The sequence below is a fragment of the Excalfactoria chinensis genome, chromosome 2 (assembly GCF_039878825.1).
Source record: "Excalfactoria chinensis isolate bCotChi1 chromosome 2, bCotChi1.hap2, whole genome shotgun sequence".
In the NCBI taxonomy this organism is placed as follows: domain Eukaryota; kingdom Metazoa; phylum Chordata; class Aves; order Galliformes; family Phasianidae; genus Excalfactoria; species Excalfactoria chinensis.
In genome coordinates this window covers 80,094,671-80,107,132 of record NC_092826.1, presented here as the reverse complement: position 1 = coordinate 80,107,132, position 12,462 = coordinate 80,094,671, and the positions used below count along the sequence as shown (strand labels likewise).

Here is a 12,462-nt window from a genome sequence, read left to right as displayed (position 1 = left end):
GGACGAGCATTAACTGCTTCATTTTACACAGTAGGAAACAAGTAAGGAGATTTTCAGTGACAAGCTCAGAGTCCTATTAGAAATCATTATTTCTGTAATCTTAATCATCTGCTTTGCCCATGTCCTCCCCTTTTATTACACATACATCGCCTTAAAAAGCATTTCTTTAAAAAATGCCTGAGCAAACCAACTGGAATGTTAAGGTGGTAGGAACCTTGCTTTAACTTTTTCAGACAACCCTATAGATCTGGGGCAAGTATGAGTGTTCAAATTGTCAAAGGTAGTGTAATACAGGTCCTGACTTTGCATATTTTCAACTTCAGAATGCTTGCAGAAGTTGGAGATGTGTAAGGGTGCAGGGTACCTTGGAAGGAATGCAGTCTGTACCTAAAAACCCATCACTTCCTGAAGGAAGATTCCTACCAGCATATGGGGAGACCTCATTGCATCCTTCCAGTACCTAAAGGGAGCCTACAAACAGGAGGGGAGCCAACTCTTTATAAGTGTAGATAACAGCAGAACAAGGGGAAATCGTTTTAAATTGGGGGAGGGAAGACTTAGGTTGGATGTCAGGGAAGTTCTTTACCAAGAGAGTGGTGAGGTGCTGGAACAGGATGCCCAGAGAGTTTGTGGATGCCCTACCCCTGGAGGTGTTCAAGGCCAGGATGGATGGGGCCCTGGGCAGCCTGGTGTAGTAAGAGTAATGGAGATTGGTGGCCCTGGATGTGGCAGAGGGATTGGAACTCAGTGATTCTTGAGGTCTCTTCCAACCCAAGCCATTCTATGATTCAGTGATTCAATGAAGCACTTAGTATCAGGCTCTGAACTAGTGTGGTGCTTGTAGACAAGAGTAGAGTATCTCTCTTTTTTGAAGTGCAATGAGAACGGGAATGTGAGGTCAAATTAGTTAAGGCAAAAGCTGCCTCATAAGGTGATGCAGATGAGAACCCAGCCCTTGTCAAAAGCAGGAGTTTGTGTAGCCATAGAATCAACTTGACTATGGGACTAGTATGGCTGAAAAAAATACATTTGAGTATAACAGCAAAACTCTTATTGTTCAGCTGGTTCAGCTCTGCTATACAGTTCTGCTCTGCAATGCTTGTAGCAGTAACATGCAAGGGTGACCTAGGTGGAAGAAAGGGAAGGGGCTGTAGACGCATTCCTGCCTCAGTGCACATCAGCTGTGATTTAAGCCTGTAACACCCGCTGGTGTATATGTGTTCCCTGGACACTGTTTTGGGGTAGGATGTTTAAATCACCTGTCAGAGCATATTAAAGGTATATGTTAAAGGTATATATAGCCAAATGCTTTCTACACTCAACTAGCACTTGTGTTTGGAAGCTGGGCCTACCAAGAGCACTTGCAGCTCTGGGGTTGAAGTGAGAGCCTTCAGGCAGAGCAGAAGCAGCAGGGTATATCAGAGTGAACACATTTTTGCCTTGGACTTGCACCACTTTCTTCCCCTTCTCCTTCACACTTCCATACTTCCGGATTGTCCAAGCCTTTTGTAATGGTTTGCGTATTTCACTTCCACATCACCCTGAAGAAAAACAGGCCAATGCTTTTATCCCTGCTTGTACAACTCTGGTGTTTTCTAACCTTTAGGGTAGGGTGGGACATTTGCTGTAAACACCTGAATGTTGGTGTCTTCATCTGTGTCAGATGTTAATAAACACAAAGCTAGCCAAGGTGGAGGTGAGAATACAGTTCTTCCCGACAGGCATTAAGTGTCTTTTCCAGGGTGCCTTTCTCAGCTCCACTGGCTGCAGCAAGCAGATCTCACTGGCCATAAGATGTTACATGTCTGGCTCACAACATTTAGATGTCTACATATGGAGGACTTTGTCTTGAGCTGAATGCTGCCCTTGTTCTCTGCAGTGTAGGTGTCTACAGCTGAGCTACTCACCCTCATTTCCCTTGACAGCCAACAGAGAGAAACAGGCATTTTTAGGGTGTGATTCATTTGACCTATTTTAGCTACTACTCTAGGATGAGGTAAACTGTGCTGAACGAGCTCTCTGCTGACACCCACTTCAACTGTGCTGAATCACAGCCACATTAAAACTGGTGGAGACCACAGGGACAGCTGCTTCCCCAGCCCGGTCCACTGGTTGTCTGCTGCAGGCTGCTTGCTGAAGGCTTCCTTAGCAAGAAGCCTGTGTTTCTGTGTACACCTGTGCTGTGTCCTCCCCCTGGCTCTTCCTAGCCAGCTCATCTCCCCACACTGAGCTATAAGTGGGCCTGACGCATGCAGATGGCTGGGTGGGAGGACATGGCCTTGGGGCTGTGTAGCCTGTGGGCTGCCCACATGCCCTTCTTTGCTAAGTGTGGGGACTGCCAGGGAATCGTGCATCCCCTGTTGGCAGAGCAACTGTCACCTCCTTTAGAAACACCTACTGCTTGATCTGTAACCTGGAGTCCTTTCTCTCTTGTCCTCCAAGAAAATCTGATGATTTCTGACTATTTTTGGTCTTGAAAAGCAGTGCAAGATTGTGCTCATTTATTTCCAAACAAGGTTAACATAGAATCATGGGCTTGTAGAATGGCTTGGGTTAGAAGGAGTCTTAAAGGCCACCCAGTTCCAACTTCGTGCTGTGGGCAGGGCTGCCACCACCAGCTCAGTCTCCCCGGGGCCCCATCCAACCTAGCCTTGGGCCTCCAGGTATGGGGCTCCACAGCTTCTCTGGGCAGCTGTGCCACTGCCTCACTACCCTCTGAGTAAAGAACTTCTTCCTAACATCTCACCTCAATTTCCACATGACAAAGGCTTTAAGAAAACAGGAGACTGCTACCTCTTGCACAGGAAACCTACCTGCACTAAATAGCAGATGAGACTGTGACAAACCATCACATAGATCTGACTTCGAAGAGATCCCTGATGTCCACCTATCCCTCACAAAAGACAAGCAGCAGCATGTGCAACTCTAGGACCTTTCCCTGGTGAAGATATTTGTGTATCCTGTTAACCTGCTCACTTTTTTTCCTCTCTAATTACCTTTACTGTAATTAGCACAGGCTCAGTCACAGGTCATCTTCTTCTGACGAGCTCAAAGAAGTTCATTTTAACACTGAGAGCAAAATGTGTTGTGTGCAGATGTGTATGACTGTATTTGGACGGGAACCTTATAAAGTCCTGGGAAAAAATGAAGCAAAAGCTGAACTGGCACCCCAGGATGGCTGAGCTTTGTAGTTCCTTGAAGGGGTTAACTTGCAAAGGAAGGGCAGGAACTCTTGCCTTTTGTTTCAGAACATGAGATGAAAACACAACAAATGTTCAAAAGAATTTTTATGCCTCCCTGGAAGCAGAAAGAAGCTGAGCCAAACTTACTGTTGGTTAGATCTCTCACAGAGCTGTGAAGTGCAGCTTTTACATGGGATGTTTCCAGCCTAAGAGAGATTGGGAGAGAAAACAGCAGAGGCTCTCCCCTGCTCTCTCTGTACAGACCTCCAGGAAATATCTGCCTTGCATAATTTAATTATGACCTTTGTCAGCATTCTTGTGAGTGAGCCTGGGTAAGTTTTGCAAGGAAGGAAGTGAAAACACTCCCTATTTCATAGAGGCACAATGAGAAACGGTTTCTGAGCAAAAAGCATTTGAAGTCTCACACAAGATCCATCTCTATGACTCCAACCAACACTAAGGCCGGTGGAGATCTACAAAACTTATTCCAGAAGTCTGGAGAATTGAACAGAGAGTTACAACAACATTACCATGGAGCTTTACCTTGCCCAGAGCCTTCTTGCCTGCCGTGTCTTCCTGCCTGCAGGAAAAAGCTGCCTGCAGAGCTGTGTTCTGAGGTTCTGTGCAGGTTCTGTGCAATGGGCTGTGTTTAGCTCACAATGACTCGACTACCCGACTCATTTGCTGAGTACATCACTCGTGCTCACAGTGTACTCATCAGCAAGCCAAATGAGCCACCATGCGAGCACACACAGCTCCGCCAGCTGCTGGAAGTGTGCACCTCTTCCTGCCAGGCATGAGTTTGGCTCTGTAGTTGTCACTATAAAATGCAGAAATTGGATGGTTTCTAACTGTCAGCACCTGGAACTGCAAGCTGAGAGCTGCAAATCAAGCTTTACTTCTCTGTCTCTCTCCTTGTGGCAATAATGGTCCTCCTGGCAGAATTTTCATGATTATCTGTCCAAGCATGAAGGAGAAAGACTGATGTCTGGTTCATTCCTGTATGATTGCTCACTGTTAGCAGGAACTGGCTGTGAAGCTACTGGGTACAGCTTCAATGTGCACAGGGACAGAGCTGTTGTGTGCAAAGGATCCCACTGTGCAGTTTCTCAGCATGGCAGTCATATAGCTGGTGGTGACTGCAAGTGCCTTTGGCAATCCGAGTGCCACCACACGCTGGTCATGAGCTGAGCAAGCCAAATTCTGGCAGCTATAACCCTTTAGACAGCCCTGATTTGAAGGGAGCGATGCATTTACTTTGCTTGTGCACGTTATAGATACCCACTGCTGTTTGACTATGACTTTATACTGTAATTACATTCCATAATGTCATATTGAGTTTTCATAAAAGATACTAATAGTGGTGGAGGTGTTCTGAGAAGCTGAATCTAGATGCATACAATACACCAAAGCCTTATTTAATATAGGCATCCAAGCTCTCAGCTGAAAGCAAGATCATTAAAGCCTCTCAGGCTCTGCGGCACTTGGTAGCAGTCGTGCTTTACAAACATTAACGTATGTATTTAAGCATCAAAAAATCCCTGTGAATATGCATTTTACAAGTGGAAGGCTGAAGAGAGGAGACATGGAGCCACAGCTGTCAATGACCCACTGATAGTTCCCAGACCTGCAGAAAGCTGATACCAAAGGAGGGACAGAGCACAGCTCTCCCTGGCAGCATTCAGCTTCTCACTCATTAGAACCTGCCCTTTGTGTCATTGCTTTCACCATTTGTGAGGAACCTTATGTCCTTTGCAAAAGCAGCAAGTAGACAGAGAAGTTTCAGCCCATAAAACTCTGCTCAGTCAGGAGGGTGCTAGCCCCAAACAGGTCCAACACACTCCATTGCCTTTCTTGATGAGGCAGTGCTGAAGAAGGGGGGACGGGGCCTCTAATGCTGATGAGGTCAATAATGTGTCTGCTTTCTGTTCTTTGATGTGCCTATGCAGATTACCTGCGTGTTGTGGATATTAATATGTTCAAGGAACCCAATGAGATCAACAAGCAGCAGCACCACACCGACAAGTACTACAATCCCAAGCTGATAGTGCGTCGAGGACAGCCTTTCCAAATCCAGATAGACTTCAGCCGACCCTATGAGCCAGAGAAAGACCAGATCTGGCTGGAGTATTTGATAGGTAAGTGCGTTCTCTTAGCAAGTAAGTCTGACAAACAGGAATACATCAGTACTTAACAGCTGGGTCTTTTCCTTTTCTCATTGATAAACCATAAACACACACTTAAATAAAGCCAGTTAAATGGTTTTCTGAAAAGGGTCTGAATCCTCAAGATTATTATTATCAACAAAATTACTTGTGAGAGAAGAAGGAACAATACTTGGAGATTTTTATTTAGCAAGAAGCTATACTTTATTGAGCTTTCAAGGTTACTTATTTAATAGCATATGGCAATGCTGAGAGGTAGATGGAACGGGAAACACCTATCAGTGTTCAGGAGATGAAGGGAGGAGGAGCCTGTTGTTTGAAATGGAAAAGATGACTGTATGAGCTGAGATAACAAACTGTTGGATACACAAGGGGGAAAAAAATAAGCAGAGCGGAAGAATAGAAGGCCTTACCACTTTGCAGCCTGCATTTAGAGCCAACCTGGTAACAAGGGAAAAAAACAAACAGTTTTTAGCTTTGGATCAGAAGCTTACTCAGGTTCACAACGGATTCACTCCAAAAAGAGCTGAGAAAGCATTTTTTATTCTTACTGAGAGATCTTTATCAGAGACTCAGATCCAAATGTACCTGTTGTCTTATTGATGGCACAGGACTAAAGGAAAGCATGATCTGGATAGAAAAAGGGAAAAGGCTGTGTCTTCCTACCGTGCTCCAAAGATGACCCTCTATACATCACAGTTTTGGAAACCCCCGATTTCATCCAGAATTATCTGGGAGTTTCTGTGTCAAGACATCAATGTTCTGTGTATGAACTCTCCATAACAGATTTGAATTGATGTTTTCGTTTACTTTCCTTAGAGAAGTGGTTCCAAAATCTGTAACATCGATTTGTGTTTTTTTGTGTTGAATTATGATGATGTGGACATTTATTAGATTTGTTGCCTTTTAAAGTTAGATGGGCATTTATCTCCTAAATAGATACGCAGAGAAAAGGTTACGATCTGCACATTTTTTTTTTCCATGAGTCTCTTCTTTCTAATTTAAATTAAGGTTGGGAGGCATGTTATGACAGTCCAGTGAGTGATTGGCTGAACAGCCACAAGTGCCTTTAAAAATTTAATATGCATAAATATCATTAGTTCTTTTGGGATTTAATTAAATTCAAGACTGTTCCCTTAATCTTTATATGCTTAAAACAAACAGCTGTAGCAAAAAAAAAAAAAAAGAAGTGGAAAATGGAACATTTGTTTTTTATTGCATTGTGTGCTGTTTGCATTTGTTTTAATCAGTTATACTATATTGGACGAATAAATTTAACACTTCTTTCGATAACGCACAGTCCACTTGAGACAAGCTACTTGTTTATTTTCCTGTTGCTCTTTCCTAACGCACATTTGTGCATGGTTTCTACTTTGAGTCTCTAAGCCCAGATAGAAACCCTTTCATTTTCATCCATGGAGGGAGTAGAGTTAAACACAGCCTGAGCCAGGGGAGATTTTGCAACAAGCTCAGTTCTGAGTGATGATTTTGGAGCTAGACTTGGGTATGTGGTTGTCTTGTCTTCCCCTCCCCGTTCTTCACCATTACTGTCCTTCCTGTGAAATGGGAATACTAACGTGGACGTCTCATGTGTGGTGGCTGGGAAACAACTGAAGGAAGGGAGTTGTATATGCAGAATAGTATACAGTACTATTGTGCTCTCCTGCTTTCAAGTGTCTGCTTCTGTGAGCACTGCTGCCCTTTTGCTAGGAGGAATATAGCTCACCAGGAGCCACAAAGTCCAGGCTCCTCTTCTAGGAATCAGTTAATACTGGATGATCCACATGTTTCCTTTTGTGTTCATTTGGTGAAAAGAAAGTGCATATGCTCTCAGAGGCTAGTAACAGAAAGCAAAACAAAAACAGTCCACAAAGGAGGAGAGAATCAAGGGAGCTGCAATCACATCACCCAGACATGATCTGCTTGACTCTTGCTACTTCAGATTCTAGTGGCAAGTCCAATATTTGGTGCCATGAAGGAGACAAAGTAAAATTCTCTTATTTAGCAGTGGGTACCAAATGCCAAAATTTCCATAGCTGAGCTTTCAGACCTTTGTCACAGGGAATATTTTTTTATGTTTGTCTGCCTGAGGAGTGGACATTCATCTCCTGTAATGCAGGGTGCCTGGAAACCCAGTCCAGAAGCACTACCTCTCCAGCACAGGAAGCAAGCAGGTTCCTCCAGGTGGCAGTTTAACCCTGCTGTCTTAAAATGGGACAAATTCTCCGCTAGACTTTTTTGTCTTCCTCTGTTGACTCCAGTCCATAATCTAGGCTTTGACCTTAAGATGACTGAAGACGGGAGAGATGAATCTCACCCCTCAGTACTGTCAAGAAGGAGCTACACCTAAGGCATGGCTCAGACATCAGCTGTACAGCAAACACAACCTGATCTCAAAGAATCTCTTTGAACAGAAATCACTGTGATGCCTGCTGGGAAAGTACTGAGTAGGAGAGTCTGAAGTGATGGATATGATGAAATACTGGCAGATTGCTGCAAAATGACCATTTCCAAAGAGATCTCTGCTTGCCTCAGCAGTGGGTTTCAAACAGTGCAGCAGAACCATAGAGTACCTGGGTTGGAGGAGCCTCTGGAGGCCTTGTGTCCAAGACCTTTCTGGAAGTAGGTCAAGCCTGCCCATGCTGCTCAGAGCCTTGTCCTGGGAGCAAGTTTTGGGTGTTTCCAGTGGGGGAAGATTACCCTGAGCAATGCAAACTAGGCTGTCCATGAGACGTGAGATCTTTGGAGTGTTTCAAGCTGCCATGAGATACAAAGAAAGTTTTGGGAGGGACAGCTAGACTTGTCTCCCAGATAACTTGGCTGAGAAAACTCAAGTTCTTTCTTTACAGGGCTGTGCCTGCAGTGAGGACTGTTTATACAAAGCTGTTTAGAAATGATTAGTCCCCAGCACTAAAAATTTCCCAGCATTGATGTTAATCCATCACAGATTTTTTTTTTTTCCATTTAAGATTAATTTTGCTCCATTACTGTCCTTCTACAATGATAATGTCTGGATCTTTTGTGTATGTAGAGCTATTCCATTTCCTTTTCTCCCTGAAATTTAGCTTTACATCTCTTTTTTTGTTCCTGGTTTTATTCTTTTGAATCATTAAAATGATGATTAGTGAAGCACACAGAGACTGCTTAATCCTGCTAATTGATAATGAATCAAGGATACCTGGGATAAATGCTTCTCACGTCATGTGAAATTTGGTCTCAAACACTCACAGAGCAAACTTCAGCATCTTTATTTATTTTTTTAATCTACAGTCTATTTGAGACTATTCACACAGCCTACAGTCCATGGGATAAATTATATATATATATATATATATATAAAAGTATATAATTATTTTACTTCAATCTCTTGAAGGTCATTTTGAAGTCCTTCTGGGATAATTCCTTGTGACTACCGTCCTTTTTGCCTTAACAGACTGCTTTCCATAGAGTAATCATTGGTGAAACTGGCTGGAGTGCTAATGTAAATTATTATAATGCAATTTTTCGCATAGTGCTTCATTAAATTAGAACTGTGCATGTCTACCAAAGTAAGGAAAAAAAAAAAATTGAATGTACTGAAAATCTGCATGGAAAAATATCCACGTATAAAGAGTAGTGGATGTTATTCTTGTTCTTGTGCTGGACTTCAGCCCTTCTTCAGTACCTGTGTTTTAGGAGCTGCTCCATCACTGCATTTATTTTCTTTCTTGCAGCCCAATCCCTGGCTTTAAGGAGAAGAAAGGTGAACACCACCTGTTGGGAAAAGCTCATTTTAGTTTGGGTATGAGATAAAGGAGTCATTTGATTCGAACAGTTTCATTTTGCTTGCACTCTTTAGGGGTCAGGAGGAGCCAACCCATCTAATTCCCCCTGATTACCACCCCCCCATGGCGATGGCGTTAGAGTTTGTGCTGCTGTTGGCTTTCCACTGAGCTCTCACACTTGGGGTAGCCAGCCTGGTATTACTGCTGTAAAGTTGCCACAGTCACTGCTGCACTGGTAATGATTTCACTCAAAAGCAGACATATGATTAGACAGGCCTTCAATCTTGCTTTTAATAGCAGTCTCCTATACATGGCTGTAAATTCTGGAGTGGTTCATAAGTTTATATGGTACATCCTTACTCTAATGATATATTTCCCCACACTCTCATAAATTGTTGTCTATTTGTATTTTACTTCAATGGTTTCATAAATCCATACATACCAGTCTAGTTCTAGATATTATTATGAACCTTTTATTCATTGGCGTACTTCTGAAGGGATCATAAATTCCAGTCCTCTAGGCCACTATCACCTTTCCACACATGCGCATGTTTGGGCACCCACTGACCCCCATCACCTTCTGTACCCCCATCAGCTTATGGCCTGAGATGAGAGCAAGTGTACTGCTCTTTACTATAGTCTTCCCAGGCCCAGTCCAGAGGAATAGTTATAAACAATGAAAGCATCTAAGAACAAAACGATATTCGACCTGAGCCCATATGGCTTATCTAGTTGGCATTAAATTCTAACCTATAGTCAAAAGAGCATTTGGGTATGACTGAAAAGCCAGGGGTCCAAATGCAGATTGCCTCATAATCAACAGTGCTCCATCTCCCTGCCTAATGAAAAGCTACAAAGAAATGAACAGTTACGGAAACCTATGATGGTCTGAACATGGAGACTGAGCCCACATTGTCTGCCATTTTCTCTGAAAGGTTCCACTTGGAGTAAGAAAGGATAATTTATTAGCCATAAAACAAATTTCTCTCCCTGGAATTTGTTTCTAGGAAAAGACATGTTCACCAACTCCTAATAAAGAAAAACAGTACTCTCCATTTGCTCAATAAAGGTACTGGGGTATTTCTTTTCTTCCTTCCTTATGGAATTCCTGTCCAGGCTCCAGAGGAGCAGAGAGAAGGGAGTTCCTAAGATGCTCCATGAAATCTCTCTTTAAAAAGGAACTCTATTCTGCTCTTCCTTTGCATCGCTATAGCAGCATCAAGTGGTATTTAAAATTAGCTGCATTATTTAATGCTTTTAATAGCTAAGGCACATGACTCAGATGTATATTTTACGACTGTAAAGTACTCATAATATTCACTCCTGGGACAGACTGGTCAAATGTTAAGGATTTCTAACTGGAGCTACAAGCAAAAATTATTTGAAGATATTTGGGTTTCCTACATTTCCAAGTTTGTTCTGCAGCACTTCTGAAGGCAATGGGACTAAATACACTGAGATGCTTAGGAAAAAAAATGTTCCTCCTTGCTTGTTTTGATTGTTTGAGTACAGCTTCTCTCTATCTTTTTCCCTTTTCCTTTGTTTTTCTCATTCTGTTTCCTTAATTTTTCTGTCCCACCCTTTGCCTTTTCTCTTTCTCTCCCCCTTTCTCTCACACACACACTCATCGTCTTTCTCTTCTCCTCCTCTCCTCTTACATTCCTTCTTCTTCTTCTTTACAGTGGCTCCAAGCTCCAATTTGTTTATCAGCCTGTCACAATTATTATTCTTCCAGGGCTAGCATTGAAATGGATTCTTATACCCTTTGGAAGAGTGTATCTAGATAAAACAAATGAGCTTATAGAGGGAAATGTTGACCTCACTGTGTATAATGTATTTCCCAAAGGGAGATAGATTCCTCAACTCCCTTAAAAAAAAAACAGTCTTCTAATGAGGGTTCCTAAAAAAGCTCTTGAGAAATAGCTTTGCTAACCTCCTTGTCTTTTGAGATACCCTACTTCATCAGGAGGGAGAAGTACACTGATGTTAACTATATCTTTCAGCCCTGTGCTACCAACTTCTCTCCTTGCTGCCTACAGGAAAAGAGCCACTGACTTGCACAGGGCTTGTACTCATCAGTTCCTCCATGTTGTGCTAACATCATGGCCATCCAGGAGCTATTTAATGCATGCACATGTACAGCAATACATGATCTCCCAGGCCCTGGGGATCAAGGGAAATGCTAAACTAGGTGGAGACAGGAACTGGCAGGTGGCTGGGAAAGGAGGAGGAAGGGCAGTACTTGAGCAAGCCCTTGTCTCCAGTAAGTGACTAGGAAGTAAAAGCAGCAGGGGGACTTGGCAGACTTGGGGAACTGGAGGAGGAACACTTGTGTTTTGCTGACTGAACTTGCTGTACCTCTCTCTCACTCTCCCTCTGTTGCTGTAAATCCCTCACTGATGCAGCAGTGTTATCCAGAATTAAACACAGCTGATGGGCCCAGGAGCTGACATGCTAAGGAGCTGAGGCATATGTTAAGAATAACTCATTTTGAGTGCATCTGTGTGTAGCCACAGTCTCGTGTTTTAAATAGCTCTTTCTTCTATTGCTGCATAAATAGATTTTGGTGAGCTTTAACAAGCACTGTGCTCTTCTTTCTACACCTATAGAGTGGGTGGGAGAGTGGGAAGACTATTGCATACACACCCACATCCACACAAGCTTCAGTCATGGTGCATTCACTCACATGCTTATTTACTTTTAAAGCCCTGTGATGCAGCACTGAGGTGGGGAGAGCACTGCTTCTTCAATAGTGACAGCAGATATGTTGCTCCACTTCTCATGTGCCTGGAAACCCAGGTGTAGAGCGGAGCTGAGCTGCAAGTGAAGTGAATAGGAGCTTTAGGAGCCTAGCTTAGCTTAGCTGCAGAAACCAAGGTGAGATAAGAAAGAAGAAAAGTACCAAAGGCCTGTGCACCATTCTGCAAGAAAAAAACAGCATGTTTGTACCATTGCATTTTCTGTAATGGGGATTTCTGTAAAAACAAAACAGCCTTTTGGCAGTACTGTGGCTCAGTGCCTAGCCCTGCAGTGAAGTGCAGAGAGCTGGAGGCTCCTGAAGGAGGGTTACTGGGAATTCTCTTAGCTACCCCTAAATACTAGAACTCTTCTGGAATGTAACAAGAGCCTATAAAAATGAGACTCTATCTGTGCCTGGTGATATCAGTGCAGTGGCCTCCAGGCTTTCTAAAATCTCATCTGTCTGCTGTTAGAGAAGAGAGGATGGGGACATCCCAACAGCATGTCATGCAGCGAGTTTGTCTTTCAAAGATGAATTTGCTGTGAAATGTCCTCGTGTGAGGGCCAAAGCCTCCTACACCCAAAGCACATGTGAGCACAGGGGAATGAAGC

At 43.2% G+C, this 12,462-nt stretch overlaps 1 protein-coding gene across 1 annotated transcript in view; it reads left to right on the top strand.

The window, feature by feature from the left end:
* Positions 1-12,462, top strand: part of F13A1 (coagulation factor XIII A chain) — a 56,709-nt gene that overhangs the window by 1,074 nt on the left and 43,173 nt on the right. The window contains exon 2 of the mRNA XM_072329366.1: positions 5,132-5,320. Coding sequence (XP_072185467.1) covers positions 5,132-5,320 — 189 coding nt within the window. The remainder of the gene's footprint in view (positions 1-5,131; positions 5,321-12,462) is intronic.